At 41.7% G+C, this 26259-nt stretch overlaps 1 protein-coding gene and 1 pseudogene across 3 annotated transcripts; one reads left to right on the top strand and one right to left on the bottom strand.

Moving 5' to 3' along the window:
* Positions 1 to 2925: 2925 nt before the first annotated feature.
* On the top strand, positions 2926 to 3173 carry LOC118923395 (40S ribosomal protein S27-like; annotated as a pseudogene).
* Positions 3174 to 6099: 2926 nt separating this feature from the next.
* Positions 6100 to 24590, bottom strand: LOC118923462 (HLA class II histocompatibility antigen, DO beta chain-like). Of its 3 annotated transcripts, XM_057493924.1 has the most exons (7): positions 23885 to 24590; positions 13038 to 13129; positions 8529 to 8798; positions 7803 to 8084; positions 7224 to 7334; positions 6934 to 6965; positions 6100 to 6794 (listed from the first exon to the last, which is right to left on the bottom strand). In XM_057493924.1, exons 2-7 carry the CDS (start codon positions 13126 to 13128, stop codon positions 6756 to 6758), a joined length of 825 nt encoding a protein of 274 aa, XP_057349907.1. In that variant the 5' UTR covers position 13129; positions 23885 to 24590; the 3' UTR covers positions 6100 to 6755. The 3 variants fall into 3 exon arrangements, with proteins under 3 accessions (XP_057349907.1, XP_036763182.2, XP_036763181.2); XM_036907287.2 differs by lacking the exon at positions 23885 to 24590 and having other exon boundaries at positions 6100 to 6791; positions 13038 to 13741; XM_036907286.2 differs by lacking the exon at positions 23885 to 24590 and having other exon boundaries at positions 13038 to 13741.
* Positions 24591 to 26259: the final 1669 nt, after the last annotated feature.

Genomic DNA, 26259 nt, shown 5'->3' on the forward strand with positions numbered 1-26259 from the left:
AATCTATGATAAAGGATCCATGAACATACAATGGGAAAAAGACAGCCTCTTCAATAACTGGTGTAAGGAGAACAGGACAGTTATGTGCAAGAGAATGAAACTGGATTACTATCTAACTCTGTAAACAAAAGTAAGCTCAAAATGGATCAAAGACCTGAATGTAAGTCATGAAACTATAAAACTCTTTGAAGAAAACATAGGCAAAAATCTCTCAAACATAAGCAGGAGCAATTTTTTCCTGGACACAGCTCCTTGAGCAAAGGGAAAAAAATAAAAAATGAGTGAGTGGGACTACATCAAACTAAAAAGATTCTTTACAGAAAAGGACACTATCAGCAGAACAAAAAGGCGACCTACAGTATGGGAGAATATATTAATAAATTACTCATCTGATAAGAGGTTAACATCCAAAATATATAAAGAACTCCTATGCCTCAACACCCAAAAACCAAATAGCTGGGTTAAAAAATGGGCAGAGGACCTGATCAGATATTTCTCCAATGTAGAAATACAGATGGCCAACAGGCACATTGAAAGATGCTCCACATCGCTAATCATCAGGGAATTCAATCAAAACGACAATGACATATCACTTCACACCAGATAGAATGGCCATTATCTAAAACATAAGAAATAACAAGTGTTGGTCAAGATCTGGAGGAAGAGAAACCCTCTACACTGTTTGTAGGAATGTAAATTGGTACAGCTGCTGTGGAAAGCAGTATGGAGTTTCCTCAAAAAAAAATAAAAAAAGAAATACCCTATGGCTCAGTAATTCCACTTCTAGGAATTTGCCTGAAGAAAACGAAATCCCTGATTCAAAAAGATATGTTTATCAGTGCATCATTTATAATAGCCAAGGTATGGAAGCAACCTAAGTCTCCATCAATAGACAGGTGGATAAAGAAGAGGTGGTACATATACACAGTGGAATAATATTCAGCCATAAAAAATGAGATCATGTCATTTGCAACAACATGGATAGACCTAGAGGGTATTACGTTCAGTGAGATAAGCCAGGAAGAGAAAGATAAACACCATATGATTTCATTTATTTGTGAAATATAAAGCAAAACAGAACGAACAAAACAGCAGAAGACTTATAGACAGTGAGAAGTGACTAATGATTACCATGGGGGAGGGTTGGGGTGGGTGGGGAGGGTGATGAGGATAAAGGGGCACAAAAATTCTCAATCATAATATAAGTTGGTCATGGGGATAGTAGTATCACATGGAGAATATAGCCAATGATTCTTAAACATCTTTCTATGTTGACAGATAGTAACTGCATTAGTGGGGGTAAGGATTTAATGATATGGGTAACTGTTAAACCATGTGGTGTATACTTGAAACAAATATTAGATTATATATCAATGATATTTCAATAAAAGAAATAGGCAGAGAACCTGAACAGATATTTTTCCAAAGAAGAAATACAGATGGCCAACAGGCACATAAAAAGATGCTCCACATCACTAATCATCAGGGAAATGCGAATCAAAAACAGAATGAGATATCACTTCACACTGGTCAGAATGGCCACTATCCAAAAGACAAAAAAATAACAAGTGCTGGCAAGGATGTGGAGAAAAAGAAAACCCATACACTGGTGGTGGGAATGTAAATTGCTATGGCTACTAAGGAAAGCAGTATGGAGGTTCCTCAAAAAACTAAAAATAGAAAAACCATATGATCCAGTAAATCCATTTCTAGGAATTTACCCAAAGAAAACAAAATATCTGATTTGAAAAGATACATATACTCCTCTCTGCTTATTGCTTCATTATTTACAATAGGCAATGTATGGAAGGAACCAAAGTGTCCATTAATAGATGAATGGATAAAAAATATATATACAGGAAATCCTGCATTTGCAACAACTTGGAGGGATATATTGCTAAGTGAAATAAGCCAGGCATAAGCCAAACAATCGCATATAATTTCACTTACATGTAGAATCTAAAAACAAAACAAAATGAACAAGACAGCAAAGGATTCATAGATACTGAAAAGTAACTGGTGATTATCATGAGGGGTTAGGGTGTGTGGGTGAAATACACAAAGGAGATAAAGAGGCATAAAATGTCAATCATAAAATAAAGTAGTCATGGGGATAAAAGTACAGCGTTGAGCATATGCCCAATAATTCTGTCAATGTCTTTCTATGTTGATAGGTAGTAACTACACTACTTGGGGTGAGGATTTAATAGTGTATGCAATTGTTGAATCACTATGTTGTATACTTGAAAAATACAATATTGTACATCAACCATACTTCAATAAAAAAGTCAAAAAACAGGCTGTATGTAAGCATTAAATGGAAAGAATAAAGCTCAAATAGGAGCAGAGAATCAGTAGAAAATGCAACTATAATCAAAGTTAATCTAAGTTAATAATGTTTATATACAGGATAATAGGCTACATAATTCAACACTCATTCATGATAAAACACTCAGAAAACTAAGAATAGAGGGAACTCCCTCAACTAGATATAAAGCATCTAAAAAAACCCTACAGCTGACATTATACTTACTTGTGAAACACTGAATGTTTTCCCCCTAAGATTGGGAACATGGCAAGAATTTCCACCCTCACTATTCTCATTCAACATAGTGTTGGGAATTCTAGCCGGTACAATTGGCAAGAAAAGGAAACAAAAAGTATAAAGATTGCAAAGGGAGAAATAAAACTATTCATATTTTCATATAACATAACTGTCTTTATTGAAATTCCAAGAAATCTACATATATACTACTAGAATGAAAAAGTGAGTTCAGCAAGGTTACAGGCTACAAGGTAAACATACAGAAATCAATTATATTTCTATATACTAGCAATGAACATACAAATAACCAAAATTTTAAAGTGCAATACCATTTGAAACCTCTGAAGCCTTTCTGGAGGTGACAGCCTCCCCACAAGAACATGTCTCTTGCAAAGGATCATCTTCATTCATCTCCCGAAGTGGAGGAGAGGAAACACAAGAAGAAGCACTGGGCGCAGAGCCTGAATAGCTACTACATGGATGTGAAATGCCCAAGACGCTATAAAATCATCACAGCTTTTAGTCATGCACACATGCCCCACTGCCCTCTGCCAGAGCACAGGAGGAAGAGTGAGCTTACGGAAGGTGCTCCTTCCAACAGAAGCACCACCAAAATCAAGATGAGTAGGAGAACATCCCAATAAACACATTTTGGATTTTAAAAATCACTCAAAAACAAAAAAAAATAGGTGGGAGATTCGACATGGTAAAGATGCTGATTCTTCCAACTTGATAAAACAAGTTCAACTCAATTCCTATTTTTAAAAAACAAAAAAATTATTTTAGAGATAGACAAGATAACTCTAAAATGTATATGGAAAAGCAAAGGAAGTATGGCAAGTAAAAACAATTTTGAAAAGAAGAGTGATATAAAAGGAATCTCTCTGCCTGATTTCAAGATTGATTATATAAAGTAACCAAGACTCTGTGATATTGGCAGAGGGACAGACATATAGATGAATGGAACAGAATAAGGAGCCCAGAAATAGTTCCATGCAATATGCCCAACCGATTTTTGAACCAAGGTGTGAAAGCAATTCAATAAAGGAAAGGTCGCCTTTTCAACAAATGGTGCTGGAGCAATTAGACATCCATATGCAAAAAAGTATCACATTATATAAAAATTACCTTAAAATGGATCACAGAGTAACATGTAAAATGTAAAACTATACAACTTTTAGGAAATATCTTCAAGGTCTAGGGCTGTGCAAAAAGTTCTTGGACTGAACATTGGAAGCATGATTCATAAAAGGAAATGTTATGAATTGGATTTCATCAAAATATAAAATGTTTTATCTGCAAAAGACCCTCTTAGAATGAAAAGATGAGCTAGAAACTGGGGGAAAATACTTGCAAGTCACATAACTAACAAAGGCCTAGTACCTACTTACATGTAAAGAACTCTCAACAGTAAAAAAGCAAATAACTCAATTAGATAATAGGCAAAAAACAAAGTGACATTTCGCCCGAGAAATACAGATGCCAAATAAAGATATGAAAAGATGTGCAACATGATTAGCCATTAGAGAAATGCAAGTTAAGACAATGGGATATCACTACACACCTATCCAAATGACTAAAATAAAAAGGACATAAAAAATTCTGGCAAGGTTGCCAAGAAACTGGACATTCATTATTGCTGGAGAAATGTGATATGGTAAAGCCACCCTGGCAGTTTCTTTAAAACCTAAACATGCAGTCACCATATGACCCAGCAGTTACACTCCTGAGCATTTACCCCACAAAATTAAAGATGTGCATTCACACAAAAACCTGCACATGAATGTTCAGAGCAGCTTTATTCATAATAGCCAAAAAGTGAAAGCAAACTGTGGTACATACATAACATGGAATGGATTCCACTCAACAATAAAAATGAGAAAACTGTATGAGATACACGCAACAACCTGGATGAATCTCCAGGGACTTACGCTGAATGAAAAGGAAAAAAGCCAATCCCAAAAGGTTATATACTGTATGATTCCATTTACATAACATTTTTGAAATGACAAAATTATAGAAATGAAAAAACAGATTAATGGTTGCCAGCAGTTAAGCAAGGAGTGAAAATAGGAGATGGGAAGCTGTCGAAGGGCAAGATCAGGGCCATTGCAGTGACGGAAATGCTCAGTATGCCCAAATGCTCAGACTATATGGATGCCCATATCAGCCTGTGATCATTTACTACAGCCTGTAACATGTTATCTTTAGGAGAAATTGAGTAAAGAGTGCACGATATCTCTGATTTCACATAAGTACATGTACATCCATGATTATTATATCAAAATTAAAAGTTTAACTTTTAGAAGCATATTAACATTTTCAACAAAATAGGTGGCAAGGTACCTCCATGAACCTTAAAATGCAAGTTGGTGGGGACAAACCACGAGTAGTCACAAGATCTGCCTGGAGTTAGTGTCTGTGCATGAGAATGTAGGGGGAAGCAACCAGCATATCTGAGAATATGATAAATCCCAAATGGCTGACAGGTACTCATTGAAAAACATAGCAGGCCAAGTACAAGAACAGCAGATGAAACTAGGAGGGGTCTGCCCGATCCAACAGCTGTCGAAGGGAACAGAGCAGTCTCACCCCTAAGAACTCTCTACGCTGACCAGCCAGGAAACTTTCCTGTGCGGAGGAAGACTTGGGGGTAATAGAATCAAAACTGAGCCAGGCAGGGACAAGGGGATGAAAGAAAAGAAGTTCAAAGTGAAGGATGGAAAGACAGTCTGGAACTCCCAAAGCACAAGCTGTTATATTTTTTAGCACTACGCAGAAACAGCGTAAGAGGAGGCTCTGTGAAGTCAAAGGTAACTGTCCTGAAATATGCCCCCTAAAACTCAAGAATATTAATTCCATATAAAAAGAGCAACAGAAAAGGACTGAAGTTAAAGCTTATATAAAGTTAGTGTAAGTAAAAGAGAGTATGAAACAGAGCAAAATCTTTACAATGAAAGCACACCAGAAAAATCATGCTACCAAAAAGACTAAACTATAACCTACTTCAAAACAAGCTAAAAGTCATTAAGAAAGGGTTAGAAGATATGAAATAACAACACGAGTAAGAATTAGAAAATCTCAATAAAAACAATATGCTGCCATAATTACATAATGTGATAATATCGCTTCAATTGCAATCATGCCGCAATATACAAATGTATCAAAGTGACACACTGTATGCCTTAAATATGCGAAATGTAACATGTCAAATTTATCAAATAAAAGCTAATTTTTTAAAAGAATGAGAAAATCTCAGAAATATTGGCAGTACCCAGGAAATAATTAGAAATAAAAGAAACCAATTTCAGAAGCACAGGCTAGAAGGGACAGAAGAACAAATAAGCACAATGAGGAAGGCCTCAGCAGAAAAAGGAGAGAAGAACCATTTTTTAATGAAAAATAAAAGAGAGGGAAAGGCAATTCAAGTGAAAACAAAAAATCCTGAGGATATGCAAAAAACTCCAACATGTGAAGGATCAGAGTCCCTAGAAAAGGAGAACCAAAGGAAATACTAAATTATATGACTCAGTAAAACACTCCCTAAAATTAAAAAAGACTTGGACAACAAATTGAAAGAGAACATAGTTTATTTGAGAAACTCAACCCACACAACTAAAACCAAGATACATCCCAGTAAAATTTCCGAACATGTGTCCTGAGGCCCATGGAGGCTTCTGCGGTGGCTGGCAGAGCTCTAGTTCTTGACCCGAGTGGTGATTATAAAGGTTTTGCCTTAAATAATTCATTAAATTAAACATTTTTTTTGTGGTTATCTGTATCTCCATTTTATCTTACAATAAAAAAGGTTCCAAAAAACAGTGAAAAGGAAACAGTGACCATCTGAGCATTTGTCTTCTGAAGATGGTGGAGATTGCAGTTGGTCAAGAGAAAGACACGGGGATAATGGTTTATGGGTTGGGGCTGGACCATAGAAAGTGCACCACTTGGGACAGGAAGGAGTTCAGGCTTAGGGGAATTTCTGCACAATGTCCTTGGATGTGGGGACTATGACCTATATGAGTAGGAGGAAGGAGGGCAGAAGGGTGAGTGATGCATGATCTCAGGACACAAAACTCTAGAAAACTCAGAACTCCTCCAAGGCCTCATGGCAAAGTCACTCTGGAACACTGACCTCTGAATGTCCTTTACTTAGCCTAGGACCCAGGTGCTACTTCAAGGTCCAGGAGAAGAAGCTTCAGTTAGGACCTCAGCACAGCAGCGGTGGGGGACCTGCTCTTGTAACCTGCTGGACAGCGATCAAAGTATTGGGAGGGACCCTCGGGTAGCAGGCAGTGCCACCCAGCCAGTCACCCCCAAGACGTCTCCCTCTGTCTGAAGGACTGGGAGAATGGTCTGCCCCTCAAAGACAAGGAAAAAGACCTTACCTCATCCCTAGACAACTGAGTCTCCACATATCCTGGAATGAAAGAGAGGCAAAAAGTAGAATGCCCCAGTTGGGACCAAATGTTGTGAGTATCCTGAGGGGTGGGAGATGACCTGCATGATCGGAGCTCCATCTCCTCTGACCCCTGGAATGTTTCTAGCTTCAGAAAAACTATCTCAGTGATCCCTGAGAAGTACAGTCAACCTTCCGCCTTACATCTTTGATATTAGGAAAAGTGGGAAGTGGGGAAGCCGTGGGCAGGCGGCAGTGTGCTCCTGAGAGGCTCGTTACCTGTCTGAGCCCTGGCGCAGATGACGAGTCCCACCAGAAGGAAGATCAGCCCGAGCAGGAAGGCTGCAGCTCCACTTAGCATCTTTCCCCAAGAATGTTCAGACTGAGCTCCTATGGGAAACAGGTCTTAAAGTTAATTTTAAAAGCTCTCAATATTTGCTGTACTTTCTTGAAATCCCAGAGTCTGTACTGGACCCCAAATCCAAAGCTAGAGAGGGAATAAATTTAGAAACGGTTCTTTGAAGCCAAGGTTTGCACCCATGGGGTTTCTGTTATTGATTCTTGTAGCCCGTAAGAATGACCCTAAATACTGAGACTAAAGTATTGGAGAAAACTAATTCCCAAAGTCGAAAGTGACAAAGAGATTAGACCTCCTTATTTCTTAGAAGATACAAGAATAGATGCCTGCAATATTTTCTCCCCCCATAAACCAAGGACTCCAATTTCTCTGACTTCCTCAGCTCAGCGAGAAAAGAGGATTAATGATGTGAAAAGACGAATGCAGAGGGAGCCCAGGTCCCATATTGAGTCAGTATAACCCTGACTCAGGCCCAGACAGTACAAGAAGCTGGTTCTCACTCCACTCCACAGAAATAGGGCTCAGTAGGCTGGGATGGTCAACAACACAGGTGTAGACATCTCTGAGTTCAAGCGTCATTTCCAGCATCACCACTGTCTGAAAGGTCCAGTCTCCATTCCTGATAAGGCCAGGGGACATGACCCCGGCGCTCTCCTCCTGCCCGTTCCGGAGCCACCTGATGGTGATGTCTCCTGGATAGAAACCTGTCGCAGAGCAGAGCAGCAGATTGCGGTGCTGCAGGGATGGGGTCCTCTCGGGATACACAGTCACCTCTGGTTGTACTGGGAAGGGAGAGGAAAGTGAGGCATCGTGAAAGAAAACCACCGAGGCAGGACTGAGGTTTCTTTAGGGACTACCTCTGCCCCTAATCTCTTTCCCAGGTCACCCATGAGGAACTGGAAATATGGGGAACTCTCAGACCCCAAGACTCAGTAACTGGGTATGTCAATGACCCTAAGAAGGACTAAGACCTTATCAGACTCTCCTACAATTAGCCTTCTACTTGAGAGCCCCTGAGAACCTTGGGGGTCTGGAACCAAGGCCACAGTGACCTGACCTGCAAGGAGCATGAGTCACAATTGGGGCAAGAACATATATACAGACTCCCCGGCTCATAACCCATATTTATCTGGCTTCCTGAAGCAGAAAATTGCCTAAGTAAGGAAGAGCCCTGGTTCACATGTGGAAGATTCCTGAGCCTCACCAGACCTCCCAGTCCACCTCACCTTTTCTCTCCACAGTGAAGGGGGCGCCCAGCCGGTAGTTATGCCTGCAGAGGGCATCCACAGAAGCTCTGCACCTCTCCAATATATCTGACCGGTTATTCCACAACTCGGCATCAGGCTTTCCCAGCTCCGTCAATGCCACAAACATTCCCACACTGCTGTCAAAATGTGCATACTCCTCCAAGTTAAAAATGAATCGCACCACAAACTGCACCTTTTCAGTCCCATTGGTGAAGTAACAGTCAGCCTTTGCCTGAATCACAAAATCTTCTGGAAAAAATAAACAAGACTGTGAGTCAGCTCCTACCTTTGGTAAACCCATACCTTGTAAATTAAGCCAGACCACGTGAATTTGAGAGGAGGCTTTCTGACCTCAGTAAATAGGTCAAAGTAGCCTCTTCTCCCTGGGGCCCCACTCTGGCTCCACTTAGCAGTAGAAAGAAGCTTGAGGCCCATCCTGACAGGCCAGCCAGATGAGAGACATGTGACCCAAAGAAGCAGGCCAGAGTCTCAAAAGTCATAGACATTCATTCAACAAATAGTTATTGACTGTTTGAATTTTGCCAGATACTGCACTAGATTTTTCCAAGCTAGGATTTCAGAAGCCCAAGGTTTTGTTTTTTTTTTTTTTTAATAATTATTTTTTATTGAAGGGTAGTTGACACACAGTATTACATTACATGAGTTTCAAGTGTACAACACAGTGGTAGAACATTTATATACATAATTCTAGGTTCCAGCTATCACCCTACCAGGCTGTTACAATATCTTGACTATATTCCTTATGCTATACATTACGTCCCGGTTACTAATTTATTTTACCATTGGAAGTCTGTCCTTTTTTTTTTTTTTTTTTTGTGAGGGCATCTCTCATATTTATTGATCAAATGGTTGTTAACGACAATAAAATTCTGTATAGGGGAGTCAATGCTCAATGCACAATCATTAATCCACCCCAAGCCTAATTTTTGTCAGTCTCCAATCTTCTGAGGCATAACAAACAAGTTTTTACATGTAGAACAAATTCTTACATAATGAATAAGTTACATAGTGAACAGTACAAGGGCAGTCATCACAGAAACTTTTGGTTTTGCTCATGCATTATGAACTCTAAATAGTCAGTTCAAATATGAATACTCATTTGGTTTTTATACTTGATTTATATGTGGATACCACATTTCTCTCTTTATTATTATTATTTTTAATAAAATGCTGAAGTGGTAGGTAGATACAAGATAAAGGTAGAAAACATAGTTTAGTGTTGTAAGAGAGCAAATGTAGATGATCAGGTGTGTGCCTGTAGACTATGTGTTAATCCAAGCTAGACCAGGGCAATAAAACATCCACGTATGCAGAAGATTTCTCTCAGAACGGGGGGGTGAGGTTCTAAGCCTCACCTCTGTTGATCCCCAATTTCTCACCTGATGGCCCCCCTGCTACTGTGCCTGTCTTAGGTTGTTCCTCCCTTGAGGAATCTTACCCGTCTCTGGCTAACCAGTCATCTTCCGGGGCCATACAGGGAAATGTGAAGTTGGTAAGTGAGAGAGAAGCCTTATTGTTTGAAAAAGTTAGCTTTTTACGTCTTTGCATATTTATGCCCTGTGGCTTCTATGCCCAGCATTTGTCTTGAGGTATCTTTACCACTTGGAAGAATTATGATACTCGGTAAATTTGATATGAGGCACGAATTCTATTTAAGGGTTGTAATTAGGAAGGAAGAAGAAAAGCTATAGAAGTAGCAGGCGGAAGAAAACATGGGAAGATTGATTATTTCTTTGACATATCTTCTTGTAGAGTAACTTCAGCATGTATAGGTTTTAAGCTACTACTTAAATTGCACACACACATTAACATAATAGGAGTATAGTTACATAACCAAAGCATACCTGTAATTACCAGCCATCTGCAGTGAAACCAAGAAAACCAGTTAGGCACCTTAGGCATTTGTGAAAACTTATCTATGATATGGTGGATATTGTCCAACTGAACTTGAACCGTCTGAGAGAAATCAGACAAATTAAAACAACCCATTCCTGGGGACTGTTCACATGCCATATGTTCTTGAAGCCCAAGGTTTTAACTCCCTGTATGATCAAATCAAAAGGATCCATCCCCGTATGGAATAATACTGTAGCATTCTTGCCAGAACCAGGTTCATTCCATCCATTCCTTCTGGAGCAAAGCAAAGGAGTGATGGAGGAGAGGCTAAGAAATGTAGAGTAGGTACACATTAGGTGTGACATAAACTCCCCTTCTGCCCTCCACTCACTGTGTTTGCTCCAAGAATTTCCTTCTGGACCTTTTCCTTTGCATTCTTACTCAGAGACCTCATCCCCTCTGTTGGCTCTAATGGGGTAATGACCCCATTGCCTTTCTTGGCATTGGGCAAGATAAAATTAGTCTGTGGCTTGAAGGTTATTATCATCAATGTCATTGGCACTGTGCCTTCAATTCTAGTAGCTGCAACAACATGGTGATAGGAAGTAATAAGATTAGCTTAAACCTTCTTTGGGGGCTTTTATATTAAACATTGCCACCGAAGAGGGAATCAAAGGAAACCACCTCCATTGTCTGCTACAATTTTCTACTTTCAAAGGACCTTACTAATTTTACTAGTGATTAGTTTGAGCTATATATTTTCATACAACGTTCTTCATTAATCTGCTCATGTTCTCCAAAGTAATTTAGTATTCCAGTTACTTAATCAGTCCTCATAAATAAGACAAAGTATGCTTCTCATTTGTAGAGCACACAGTGCTATGGTCCCTGAGGACACAGGGAGAAAGTGCCAGCTGAGAACCAGGAGAGAGCCTTCACCAGAACACCGCCACGCTGACACCCTGATCTTGGACTTCCCAGACTCCAGAACTGGGAGAAATACATTTCTGTGGTTTAGAAGCCACCCATCTGTGTTGGTTATAAAAGCCCAAATGGACTAAGACACAATGAAATCTGTCTTAGATTTAAAGATCTGGAAAATTTTAAGAGACAAATGGTAAATGGCCCTGGGTTATGTCTTAGCTGATTTGAGTTCCAGTTCTGTATCCAGTAGTTTTATGTAGAAACAGGCACTTACTCTCCCTGACCTGCTTTCCACTGGTGAAGACACTGAGGTAGAGCTCAGAAGCATAGTGTTAAGTGAGAAAAGAAACAAAATGTGATTCAATGCACAATGACATTTATTAAAATTTAAAAATACACACAGAAAAACAATGCCACATATTAAAGGCCACCATCCTACTTGCAGACATACCGGACGCATTAGAATGGAAATCTAAGGGAAGGAGGGAGAGAGAATGGAGACAAGGGAAGGGAAGAGAGAGTCCTTCTACTGACAAATGACTACAATGTGCTGTGAATTCACTGAATAAGATTAACTTAAGTCTGTGCACTTGAGAACAATAATAAAAGGAAATTCAGATGGGTTATAATGTGGGTTGGTCAGAAAAGACTTCCCTGAAAAAATGGCATTTAAGCTGAGACTTGAAGGATAGTTGTTACTGATCTTAAATTTGCTTTCATTTCTAAGCTCAGAGGCCCCCCCCAGGAGCCACTGAGCTGATAAGGACTGCGGTGTTCTTCCTGAGTCATGTCATCCCTGCTCAACTGTCACTCAGTAGCTAGTTTCCAAAGAGGTTCTAACCTCCCATTCGCTATTCCTTACAGTCTAAATCAGGAAAAAAAGCATGATAGTCAGATCTATGTCAATTTAAGATCCGGGCTCACTGCTTTTCCATTTATGGTGTTTAATGGACATTATAAGCTCAGAGAGGTTTCTATTCTCTAAGAGCAATGATCTTCCCCCACCCACCCTCCCCACGGGTTTGTTCCTCTTTTGTAGTAAGGAGACTTTGACATTCAAACAGGCTCTGTTTTTAGCATGTTATATCCTGTTTTCTGTTGATAGATATGCTTTCATGGTGTAAAACTGCTTCACGTCTACATAGACTATCATCCCAGCTAGAAAAATAACAGCAGTAAATACACATACCCAGTAACCTGAGGACAGGGATAATGCATTCAACTTCTGTTATGTCTCAAAACTGGGACCTAATAATGCCAAAAGAAGCAACCTTTGTTTCCAATCCTTTTTGTCCACATGTACCCCAATTGGATAAACACAGAAACAGTCACAACCATCAGAGTGAACTCCTGACTGACAAATGACAGCTATTCTATTTTCAGGCCGCCTCCATTTTCTGCAGTTCTTGAGGGTGATATTGACACAATAAGAGCCCTAAGCAAGACAAAATGTTTCCCTCCTCCTTGCCTCCCTACTTCTTGAATCTGTGGCTCTAGTACAGGAAGTCCTTTTTCCCAGCAGTCCACGGTGTGTGGTAAAGAGGGAAGGAACACTTTTCAATGCTTTTGTTCTTCAAAAGGAAGAACACTCCCTTTGAAGCCAAAAGCCAGTTCCAGTCTGGTCTGCAAACCGGACCTAGGGGGAAAGCCCTTCCTCCCCGTGCCAGTGCTGGCATACACCCCTGAAAAAAACCACGCTGTTCTTACCTGGAGAGACTCTGCCTCGGGCCATGGAGGAATCCAGCCTGATTAGATCCACTAACAGAATCAACACCCAAGGAGCCCACCTGGAACCCATTCTGGAAGGAAAAAAAATGCGACAGTAAAATGGTTAGCTTCTTCAGAATGGGGCTTGTTAACTCAGTCAAAATACATTCATTAAGAATTAAAATACCTTTCTATCCTCCCCAGGACTGGAAAGTCCTCACACTGATAACCAATCAAGATAGAAGAGTTTTGTATCATTAGTTGCTGGGTAGAATACTTTCACAGAGTTGTGTTATGCCACTCAAGAACTGTCTACCTGGAGAATCACTGACAGTAGTTTAGGTATGTGGGAAATGAGCTGAGAGAAAAAGAAGAATAGAAAACCTCTCCATAGTGTGTGGTCCTAGAAGAACTAGACAGATTGTTTATTCTTTATCCAGCTATCTGTCCTCATCTAGCAATGTCCCTGGCTTGTTCTAACCAATAGTTCTCCCTTCCTATGGGGTGACTGACATTGCCAACAGAGAATGTGTGAAAAAGAAGAAAGTAGAGATAGCACTCTAATCATACACCTCAAAAGGAGTTAGTGAAGGGACCATCAGAGAAGAAACAGAAGAGACTGAAAATAACCTGGAGAGTATGATTTCCTGTCAACCAAGAGAAAGCCACCAAAAAACATGGAGAGAGGATTCTCAAAATAATAAAGTGCTTGTCACAGGTGTAGATGCACTCATCCCACCAGTTCCTGGACTTGCCATGGGAATGAAGAAGGAGGAGATATCTAAGCTGGCCTGTGCATACAGTAAAACAAAAATTGGACTGGATCTATACTGTTGGAACTCAACCAAGAATTAGGAGAAGTGCAAATTGTAGCACTCCAAAATCTTACAACTACAGACTATTTATCGTTAAAAGAACATATGGGATATGAACAGTCCCCAGGAATGGGTTGTTCTAGTTTATCTGAATTCTCTCAGACTGTTTAAGTTCAGTCGGACAATATCCACCATATCATAGATAAGTTTTCACAAATGCCTAAGGTGCCTAACTGGTTTTCTTGGTTTCACTGGAGATGGCTGGTAATTACAGGTATGCTTTGGTTAGGTAACTATATTCCTATTATGTTAATGTGTGTGCACAATTTAATTAGTAGTTTAAAACCTATCCATGCTGAAGTTACTCTACAAGAAGATATGTCAAAGAAATAATCAATCTTCCCAGGTTTTCTTCTGCCTGCTACTTCTGTAGCTTTTCTTCTTCCTACCTAATCACAACCTTTAAATAGAACTCGTGCCACATGTCGAATTTACCGAGTATCATAATTCTTCCAAGTGGTAAAGACACCTCAAGACAAATGCTGGGCATAGAAGCCACAGGGCATAAATATGCAAAGAAGTAAAAAGCTAACCTTTTCAAACAATAAGGCTTCTCTCTCACTTACCAACTTTACATTTCCCTGTATGGCCCCGGAAGATGACTGGTTAGCCAGAGACGGGTAAGATTCCTCAAGGGAGGAACAACCTAAGACAGGCACAGTCGCAGGGGGCCATCAGGTGAGAAAATGGGGAGCAGCAGAGGTGAGGCTTAGAACCTCCCCCCTCATGTTCTGAGAGAAATCTTCTGCATACATGGATGTTTATTGCCCTCGTCTAGCTCGGATTAACACATAGTCTACAGGCACACACCTGATCATCTACATTTGCTCTCTTACAACACTAAACTCTGTTTTCTACCTTTATCTCATATCTACCTACCACTTCAGCATTTTATTAAAAATAATAATAATAAAGAGAGAAATGTGGTATCCACATATAAATCAAGTATAAAAATCAAATGAGTATTCATATTTGAACTGACTGTGTATAGTTCATAATGCATGAGCAAAACCGAAAGCTTCTGTGATGACTGCCCTTGTACTGTTCACCATGTAACTTATTCACTATGTAAGAATTTGTACTCCATGTAAGAATTTGTTCGTTATGCATCAGAAGATTGGAGACTGACGAAAATTAGGCTTGGGGTGGATTAATGATTGTGCATTGAGTATTGACCCCCCTATACAGAAATTTATTGTGGTTAACAACTATTTGATCAATAAATATGAGAGATGCCCTCACAAAATATATATATATATATATATATATATATATATAAACACACTTCCAATTGTAAAATAAATAAGTAACCGGGATGTAATGTATAGCATAAGGAATATAGTCAAAATATTGTAACAACTTGGTATGGTGACAGCTGGTACCTAGAATTATCATGTATATAAATGTTGAATCACTGTGTTGTACACCTGAAACTAATGTAATGCAATACTGTTGTCAACTACCCTTCAATAAAAATAAAAATAAAAATAAATAATAATAATAATAAAGTGCTGCAAAAACATTCAAGAGGATGAAATATAAGAAAGTTTTATTGTGTTTTAAAATTAGTGGGCACCAATAACCTTCAATGGGACATAGAACATTAAAACTAGAAGCTATATTTCAAAAGAGTAGAGTGAATTAGAAATGAAGGCAGCAGATGTAAACAGTCCATCAAGAATTTTGGAAATGAAAACAAGGGAAAAGATGAGACTCTCATTTGAGAGAAAAGCACCACTAAGGGAAAGTAACTTTAAGATATGAAAGACCTTAACAAGTTTCTGAGTCAAGCAGAAGACATATGTAGATAGAAGAAATTAAAGATGAAAAAGAAGAAAAGATAAATTACCCATAAAATACTTACTGGAATCCAAAGAATGAGAGAGATTGTCAGACTCGGCAATAAAAAGAAACACTTCTTCAGATACAAGAATGAACAGGGAGATTTGGAGTGAGAAAGGGGGATGAGGACATTCCAGTTATATGGCTTCAGTGGACTCACTTTTAGGACAAGGCAAGAACTTCTGCTAAAAAGGAGCTGGAAGAAAATATATTTGACAACTATGGAGACAAGATTCCTTTTTCACCAAAGTGATAAGTGCATTATTTATTTAGCATAGAGCCATCCACACCCAATATTATGAGCATGCAATCATGAAACCAACATGCTCTTTGTCCTCAAGAAATGTTATCACCTACATGGAGTGACAGGGATACCAAGCACTGTAAAGTCAGGACAAAGGAAATTAATGTTTGGGCACAGAAGATAAGCAAATTGTGACTTAGTGTAGAAAGAGTTTGTGATAAAGTGGGTGTTTTACACAAGTGGCCTAACAAGCAGAGAATTTTAGAAATAGGAATACTAAGTACAAGTGGACAACAGAAAGGAGATAAACAGTAAAACAAAAGTTTATCTGGAATCCCTTAAAAATTTCAGCTTATCCACAATAAGTAAATATTTGCATTCCGTTGAATAAAGAGGTGAACATAATTTTTTCTAGTTCTTCACTTCCCTAAGAGAAAACATACTTTGCTTGGTATGTCTTACCAATATGCTGAGAGGCACTCAGTGAAGCTCTGGTAAGTAGTAATATCAGATAGTAAATCAAAGGCTTACTCTATGAATAGCTGGTCAACTCCCTAATAGCCCAACAGAGGGTTTTATGGCAAGCCTCTCTGAAGCATGAGACCCTCAAGCAAGATTTCACATTCCTTCCTAAGTCCCACTTGTACCACTAGCCAACTGCAATCCGGAAGGATTAAGAACTCCCAAGCGTATGAGTAATAATGCAGGAAGAAGAAAGATGATTGGATCAAAATGGCAAAATAGGATTCAGAAAAGAAAGGTGAAATGCAATTATGCAATCTTTTAATGAACTGTAACCCCCCACTCTTAGCAAACAAGCCCTGCACTGGAATCTGCCCCATCAGAATAATAATTTATTCTCCTGGGAAATCATGACAGAGTAAAAAAAGTCTATCCTGATGGTTTTGTCTATGTGTTTGTAAGAAGACTGGGTTCCTGAGCAACCTCATCCTCTCCCCTTGAGTCTCTCATCTCAATAGAAACAAATATTTTCAAATTGAGTAATTCCAGAAGAAATCCTGGCAGAAACCTTAGACGCCCTCCCGCCCCGGCCTGGACTGGCCTTCATTTACACACAGCCATGGCCACAGCCTGTTCTTTCATTCCCCTTTCCCCCACCCCATGCCTTTTCTCCCTGGGCTCCTCCCAGAGTTCAGGCCAAAGGGAACAGTGCCACCAGAGGGCCACCCATGTGAGAGGACCCGCTGTGGTAAACTGATGCCTGCAAAGGTCATTTGCTTCCTGGATCTTGGTATCTATTTCACTTTCCGACCTTAGACCTATTTCTCTTCAGCCCCATCTCACACCCGTGTGTCCTGAGTCTCCTTGAACTAATCATTATCCCCCTCCTCCCATCTTATGTTGTTACATCATTAGATGTCATTTGTTTACAGGATACAGAGCAGAAAACAGAAGATTGCCTCGACTTAAGCAAATGAATCTGTATGTCAGTTATTGTGAGAAAGGCAGGCAATGCTTTTGAAGAAAACATCTTGGTGCCCCTTGACTCAACTGCACTGCAGTATTCGGACCAGGGAATTAAACCACTTTCCCCTGGCAGGACAGGCGTGGGATCACACAGCACGAACTCTGGACCAGAGTCTCTTCAGGTCACAGGCTATGTAACAGCCAAATTTGGGCCCTTTCCTTGCCCCTCAACCATCAAGAGCTTACGTATTATCACTTAGAGTTTATTTAGCCCAGTGGTGTAACATCAAAAGGACCAGCAGGGGGCTTCCCAAGACACCTTAATCATATCCAGGGATCATCTTCCAGGTCAGAAAAGTCAAGACATTAGGCATTAGATTAGATCGTAAAGGATCTAGTGGCTCTGATATCCAAGGACCCAGGGCCTGGGCCAGCTGGATGCACAGCACCTGGGGTGTCCTGTGAGTGCGTGGTGCGGTGAGCAGCTTAGCTGAGGGGAGTCTGGCTATCAGATGAATCCTGGGCTGGCTCACAGGAGGCCCCTCCACCCTTGTCCCCTCCAGGGAAGGTGTCTGTCACGGGCTTGGAGCAGAGGACCTTAGGAGGCAGAGGGGGTGATGAAGATGGAGATGGGGGTGGGGGGTTGTTGAGAAGATGATTCTTTCTCCATTGAATTGCCTTAGCATCTTTGTTGAAAATCAGTTGACGTATAGTTCTATTTCTTGACTATCCTTTCTGTTCCATTGATCTCTGTGTCCATCCTTTCAGCAATATCATACCATCCTGACTTCTCACTGTGGCTTTACACCAGGTCTTGAAATCAGATGGTGTGAGTAACCCAATTGTGTTGTTCTTTTCCAAAATGGTTTTGGCTGTTGTAGTTACTTTGCTTTGCCATGTAAATTTTAGAATCACCTTGTCAATTTATACCCCTCCCCCACCCCCAAAAAAAGGCTGCCAGGCTTTTGATTAGGATACATTGAATCTATACCTCAGTTTGGGGGAAATTAACACATATTGTTAAATTTCTACCTAAGTATGACTTTGGTGCTATTGTAAATGGTTTCTAGCTTTCTGTGTCTTAGGCAAAAGCAAATTCAGAAATCTCAGTCCTTTATCTTCTCTCTGGCCTATTCACATTCCATTCTGACTCCTTCTTCCCACTTCCTTTAGCCCAGTGGTGTAACAGCAGAAGGACCAGCAGGGGGCTTCCCAAGACACCTTAATCATATCCAGGTATCATCTTCCAGGTCAGAAAAGTCAAGACATTAGGCATTAGATTAGATCCTAAAGTATCTAGTTGCTCTGATATCCAAGGACCTAGGGCCTGGGCCAGCTGGAGACTTCTTTTAAGTCTCATAGCAAATAGCAGGCACCAAGAAATCTTTACTCGTTCTGCATAGCACATGCATATCAAATGTTTTCTTCTTTTAGCTTGTGCTAATTTGTGGTTCAATTCTCTGATCCTCATATCTGAGCACAGAAACATTTCTGCCCCACCCCACTCCCAAACACAGGGTCTTTCCTTTCCTTTTGCCAAACCTGAGTTTAAAGAAACTTTCCACTTCACATTTGGACAAAGAGATCTTTTCCCCTCTATTATTACATCTGAAACCCATCATTCACTGATGCTTGCATTTATTGAACCACCACATATGTGCCAGTCATTCTGCCTGAGAACTCAGGTCTCTTGGACACACACTGTCCTTGGATATGATGGTGATCATTGCTGGGAAAGCCCCAGACCAGAAGACTCTGGGTACATGGCACACTCTGGATGTCTAATTTTGGTTGAGACCTCACAGCTGCAAGGCAATCATTTTCAGAACGCCCAGAGGTTCCCTAGTAAACTCCTGGTGGCAGCTATTCCAAATTGTCACTCTCCTCAAACACACCCTTCTTTCTAGTCCCCCTCTCTCTCTTCCCTAGAAATTTAAATCAAGACCATTAGATGTCTTTCAGATCCTGCATTATCCCCCCACCCCTACTCTAGCCAACCTGAGAGCTACAGAAGCACCAGATTTTGGTCAGGACCATGGCCAGCACCAAACCCTGCCCTGGTCTGGGGGAAGGGTGTGGCTGGAACAGGGGGCTTGGGAACAGACATCTTACAGCTGGAACAAGCCAAACTCTAGTAGGGTACACCACTGGCCCAAACTGGGACAGCCCCTCAGACCTGCCTGAGAAGTGAGCTGAAGAAAGTAATTGCTGGAGTCCACCCACCCTTGGCTAGGGCCACCAAGCACAAACAAGAGACCGCGTGTGTCATTTGTGTCATTTGTGGATAGGCAGCCACCGTGACTTCCTTCTCCCTAGTTCCTTCTTTAGTCCTGTTTTGCTTTTATACTTTCTCACCTTCTTGGATCCAAACCCTCACCTTCAAGCCCCAGCCTCTCTCTAAACTCTAACCCCTCTCAGACTTGATCTTCTTCCAGCCTCTCTTTGTTTTTATACCATCACTCTGTACTTCCAGCTGAGGAAATTCCCCTTTTCTTAACAGGATTTCAGCTCCTGTTCAGGGCCAACGGCTCCCCTCTTCAGAGCAGAACACCTCCCAAGGAGTGAGTGAGTGAGTGAGTGTGTGTGCACGCGTGCACATGTGCATGTGCTGGGACTGGATTCAGTCAAGGGCAGGCAGACAGCAGTCCAGTCTGGCAGCAGCTGGTGGCCCAGGCATAGAGATGCAGGATGGTGGACCCAGAACGAAGACCTGGGTGAGGACACAGGAGCTGAGAGGCAGGGGCCCAGGCTCTGAACCTGGCACAAGTCATCGCAAACATCATGGGGCTGAGGCAGAAGAATGGGGAACCTCATCTGCCGCTTGACTGGATCAGAACTCTGCCAGATTCCGGCCTGGGCTGGGAGGATGTCTAGGCTACACATGGGGGTGAAGTGTGGGGATTGGAAGGCTGTTTGGGACACAAACTAGAACCCCAGCATAAGGCTTGAGCACACAGGTTTTGGCTTCTTGCAGGCCTCTAGTTACTAGCTATGTGGCCTTGGGAAATTTTGTCTTTCTAGGCTGGCTTCGCCCATCTCTCTGTGCCTGTGTGTCTCACTCTCCTGGGTGATCCCCAGGAGCTCGCTGTCCTCTCTCTTCCAGTGTCCTCAAGTTCTAGCCACCCCACCTCACCCGCTTTCCCTCCCCGTTCATGGGGGCGCCGTCTCACCTGTCCTGAAAGCCCCTCACTTGTCTGCTTCCCATTAAATTACTGCTTGTTTATTATCCTGTAATTCCTCCTTCCTTTCTTCTTTTACTTTTTAGAGATGGCTTTGTTATTCATGCCCTTTGACTGCTCACTGGTCTGATCAGCAGAGGTCATGAATGGCCACCTCCCAGCCCTCCCCTCCTTGCTTTTTCTGCTGCTTTTGAAGACCCTGACCACTGGTCACCCTCCACTCCTGCCCCCCTCCGCTGGCCGATGCTATCCCTGGTCACTTCTGCCCTGTCCCTGAGAGACCGACCCCTCTGGACTCCACCACCCAGGCTCCCAGCTCACTGGCTTACTGCTGGGTCTGACAAGTGGGAGATATTGGCAGGAGTCTGGAGACTAGAAGGAAAGGTTTGCACCGCGGCTGCTTTCCCCCGTAGCCACGGCTCCCGCTGGTGGCCCTTCTCCACGGCTGTAGTTCTCACTGGGCTCCAGTAACACAATTCTCTGTCCCTGCTCTTCCAAGTCTGGGGGTGTGGCCAGGCCCCTGTGTTTGGCTGCAGCATCAGCCCCTGCTGGCTGCCTATCCTTGCCCACGCCTCTGTGAAGAACCCTGTTAAAACGATGAGCAATTGAACCCTGTGTGTGCTGTCTTCCTGGAAGGACCCTGGCCAGTACTTCCCCTCCTTCTTGAAGTTCCTTTCACTCTGGCAGAGGGAATGGGAGGGCCCGGAGCACTCTTCCCAGTGCACATTAATTCATTCCGCAAGTGTTTTTCAAACACCTGCCTTGGGCCAGGCACCATACTAGGCGCTAGGAAGGTGCAATGAACAAAGGAAGCACTGGAAGTGACGTTGATATTATAAATCCGTAGTGGCTGGATTCTAGCAGATCAATTCCTGGGCGTGGGGAGTGAAGAGAGGACCTCGAAGGAGCATCAGAACGAGTTTGGGACATATTTGGCCATCTCAGCCAGAGAGGCACCCTTGGGTGGCAGTGTCCCAGCTTCAGCTGAGTAGTGAGGATGCCCGTCGGGTGGAAATGGGGACTCAGACTTTGACCACAGAGATCTGCCAACTGAAGACTGGTCTTGCCATGGCCAGAAGCAAATGCTTTAAAAATGAAAGGGGTTTATTAGAGAACTGCAGCCTTTCTGAAAAAGAAAGAACACGGTTCCTCCAGGGGAGGGGCTGATTCCCAACGCTAGCACCAAGGGAACCCCACACGGTGGCAGTGTTTCCATGCAATGCCCTGGCCTGAGTGCTAGACCCAGAGCACAAGGGGCAATCCATTCTCACCCAGATCTTCCCTTTGGGCCCACCACCCTGCATCTCCACTCCTGCGCCACCAGCTGCTGCCAGACTGGACTGCTGTCTGCCTGCCCTTGACCTAATCCAGTCCCAGCACATGCACATGTACTTTTAATTGAATTATAGGTGATATACAACATGATATTGGTTTCAGGTGTACCACATAGTGATTTAACAACTATGTACATTACTAAATGCTCATCACGATAATGGTGCTTGCCATCTGTCAACAAATAAAGAAGTTACAATATTATTACTATATTTGCTATGCTGTACTTTCATCGCCATGACTAATCTATTTTATAATTTGGTGTTTGTAGCTTTTTGTTGAGTGGAACACAACTTTAAGGGAGATTATGTCTACTACAAGAATAACTCTATAAAGCGTGTTTTAAAATCTTTTAAAACTATAGTCCATTAATTTTATGTGAGAAATACATAAAAATTCACTCTAAAAAGGTAAAAGCTGTCCATAATTCCACCCCTCACACACACTAGTGTTTGTGGAGTGCTTACTATATGCTAGGCATTGTCCCAAGCACTTTACACGTGTTATGTCACTACCTATGCGGGAGGTAATATTATTGTGCTGGGGAACTGAGATACAGAGGTAAATAACTTGCCTGAGATCATACAGCTCGTACAAGATGGAAGCTAGACGTAGATCCACGCAGTCTGGCTCCAGGGCCAGTCTGATTAACTTTATTGAGTGGACTTCCCCTCCGCTCCTCTAATCCCATTGCCCCCGAGAGAATCCCTCTGATCATTCTGATGTGTGTTCCTCTAGTCTTTCTAATATGGTCACACACAGACACAAACACAAATGAGCTCATGCTGGATAGTTTCATAGCTCGCCTTCTTTCATCTAATATATCCAGAACATCTTTCTGTATCCGCAGATACAGCTTAACTTCACTTCCTGTAATGCCTACCTAATGTTTGTTTGTGCGGATATATCATGATTTATTTCATCAGCCTCTTATTCATGGATATTGAGCTTCTAACAGTTGACTCTTGCAACTTGTGATAGCATAACTTACTTTTCCTTACATGAAAATATTTGCAAAAAATCTATTACCAGCATGGCTTATTTTCCCATGACATTTATTAATGTCTCTTCAAACACTAGTGGTTTGTGGAGCAAATCTAAATACATCCATCATTGCAGTAGGCTTCAGCTTACTTTTGTGTTCAAAAGCTACTGTCATGTAGCAGAACCCCACTTCCATCAGCCTCCCACCCCCACATCTCTAAACCATCCCCACAAACATCTCAACTGCTAAAGGACAAGACCTAAAATATCAGGGACCAAAGAGATATGGAGGATTCATACTTTCACTTACTTCAGGCCCAACTTGTTGATTTCTACGTTTTTGGCAGAGAAGACACAATTTATGCAGTGGAGACACTAATGACCACCGGGGGGTGGGCAAAAGACTAAAGCCACTGGGTCAAGGGAGAGCTGAAGGGGACGTCAGTGAGAAGGCAGCTGCCAGGTATTGACAGAAAGATAAATGTGGACTTTGAAAATGTGCTCTTGCTGTCTTCTTGAGAGTACAATTTCAGATTCTTTTAAAGGCATTTTGTTGGTGTCAGCCTGGATGTCCTCCAATGAAACTGAAAGACGGGAAAGTCATACAGTCCAGCTTGCACACTGGTTCCATGTACGACAGCTGGACGAAGGAGCTTGTTTTGAGAAATCCAGTGAGGATTTGGGGAGAAAGAAGCTCATTCAGGAGAAAAGGCAGTAGCAGTTAGGAAAGAGAAGACAGGCCAAATTTCTGAACCCTAAGGAAGCTGCCCTAGGATTTAGAATATTCATTAAGAACTTTTATTTCACCATGTCTTGACTCTTGGAAGAAACTAAGTAGTTATTCACCTAACTGCTTCCTCCTAAGAACAGAGCTAGACTATGTTGTCCAGCCTGTCTTGCAATCAGAGGCAGCCAAGTGACTGGGTTCTAGAAGAAATGAAGTTTGCCCCTTCCAGGCCTGACCTCTTGTGCCACCTTCAATGTTCTCTCTCCTCATTTGCTGCCCAGGTGTAGATCCAGTGGAGGGCTCTGATGCTGTAGAAGATAATAGAGCCACTAGTTAGAAGGAACCTACATCCCTGGTTGACCGTGTGGAGCAGAGCTTCCTCACCAGCCTTCAGGAGGGAGAAATGAACTCATATTGGGCTTTTTTGTTACAGCAGCTAGCTCTCCCTGACTGATGCACTGTGGAATATTGGCATTTCTTCTACCTCTCTGGTGGCTTCTTTGAATCCTCATCTTTCCCTCACCTTGTAAAGAAAAGTATCTCCTAAGACTCAGAACCTTCCTGCCATTTTCTTCTGGGTCAGCAAGTGACCCTAAGTCCTGATCTCTCCTTTGGGCTACAGATGCTCACCTTCAACTGCTTAAGCCTAGCTGTCCTTCAGTTGAATACTTCTAAATGCTTCTGAACCTAAACTCATTATCTTCCTCCCTAAACTGGCTCTCTCTTCTAACTTGCCTCTCACCTTCCCTCTCACTGGCCACCAGGCTTCTCCGAGTCAGCCTGGCCGCACATCCTGTGTGTTCCTCAATTCCTCCCCACCGCACCATCTTCTATACCGGGCAGGGAACTGCCACCCGCCCTTCTCTTTCCCCCATGTCCATCCCCACTCCTCTGCTGCCCTCAGGGCCTTAACCCCCTCCCCAAGCCAGGTGGCAGCAGCCCTGAGCCCTCTCCTCAGCCCCACTCCCTCTTCCTCAGAGGCCAGCTCCCTGGGCTGAGGTCTGCAGCAGCTTTTGCCTGCACTTTCGCAATAGCTAATTTTTGTAAATTAAGAAATATTTTAAGTACACAGAGTGTATAAGGGTTAATATAATGAATACTTGTACTTATCACCTAGCTTTGTCAAATAAAATTCTGCTGTTTTTAAAAGTGAAAAAAAAAACAAAGAAAAAGAGGGAAAAGTGGTTCAGTTCTAGGAAGTTAAAAGCTTGTTATCTTTGTATTGCGTAGATGGAATTTCATAGTGAACTTACTTAACACTAAAGTTTATATCAAGTGCCATGTTTAAGTGTTTTTCTGTGCTTCCATCTATGTGGCATAAACCTTTCATATAACAAAGATCTGGTAACACCACATACCTGGTGGTTTTACATGCATTTTTACAGAGAAAATGCCATTTGGTGATCTAGTTCTGTGATCAGAAATTATATTTTTTTCTGTGATTATTATCATGGACTCTCACAATTAGAAAATATGAGGTTATCTATCTATGAATATACACATTTATATATATGCATATATATATATTTTTTTTATTGAAGGGTAGTTGACACACAGTATTACATTAGTTTCAGGTGTACAACACAGTGATTCAACATTTATATACATGATAATTCTGGGTACCAGCTATCACCATACCAAGTTGTTACAATATTTTGACTATATTCCTTATGCTATACATTACATCCCAGTTACTTATTTATTTTACAATTGGAAGTGCGTATATATATATATATATAATATATATTTTTAAATAAAATGTTACATATATTTTTCCCTACAATATACTAGGTAAAAATGTATTTCGTTAAGATTAGAATTTCTTTGATTACTAATGAACTTTAGGTTTATAACCCACGTGGGACTTATTTTTATGTAAGACATGAGATAGGCCCCTAATCTCCTTTGTCCCCCGTATGGATGGACATTTGTGCCAGCACTATTCCGTACTCTCTCCTCTCCCCCCGATTCGTAATGCCTGCTCTGGTAAATATCAAGTTTCCCAATATGCACGGGTCTGTTTCTTACCTCTCCATTCTGTTGCCCTGGCCAATTTTCTATGCCAGGACGGCATTGTGATTGTTGTAACTTCACAGTAAGTCTTGGTTCCTGAACTTGTTCTTCAAATTTGTCTTGGCTATTTGTTTTGTTTAGTGCTACATAACACACCATCCCAAACCTTAGTGACTTAAAACAATGACCAAAAGATAAAATAGACAAGTTGAATGAAATCTTACATATGATGTCATGTGCATAAAGATCCTGGGGTGGGGGTGCAAAGTGAAGGGAGGACCCACTTGGTATTGGGTGGGCAGACCCTCAGGGAGAAGGATGAGGCTCAAATGGTGGGGAACTCATATATATGCAACGGGCCTAAGCCTGCTTATATCCCAAGGGTCAAGGAGTTGTACCACCTCCTGTGGGACCTGCATCTTGGGGTGGCTTGGCCATGTCTGCATCGGTGCTGAGACATGAAAAAAGCTGTGCATTCCTGAGGTCACAGCTTTGGAAGGTGTGTTCAGGCCTTTGGTGGTAGCAGAAGGGCCAGACCTCTCCTGGGCCAGGGTGGGCCGGAGGAACCGAAGTCCTCTTACCTGGGACCAGGGGTTAA

This window comes from Manis pentadactyla, chromosome 16 (genome assembly GCF_030020395.1).
Source record: "Manis pentadactyla isolate mManPen7 chromosome 16, mManPen7.hap1, whole genome shotgun sequence".
In the NCBI taxonomy this organism is placed as follows: domain Eukaryota; kingdom Metazoa; phylum Chordata; class Mammalia; order Pholidota; family Manidae; genus Manis; species Manis pentadactyla.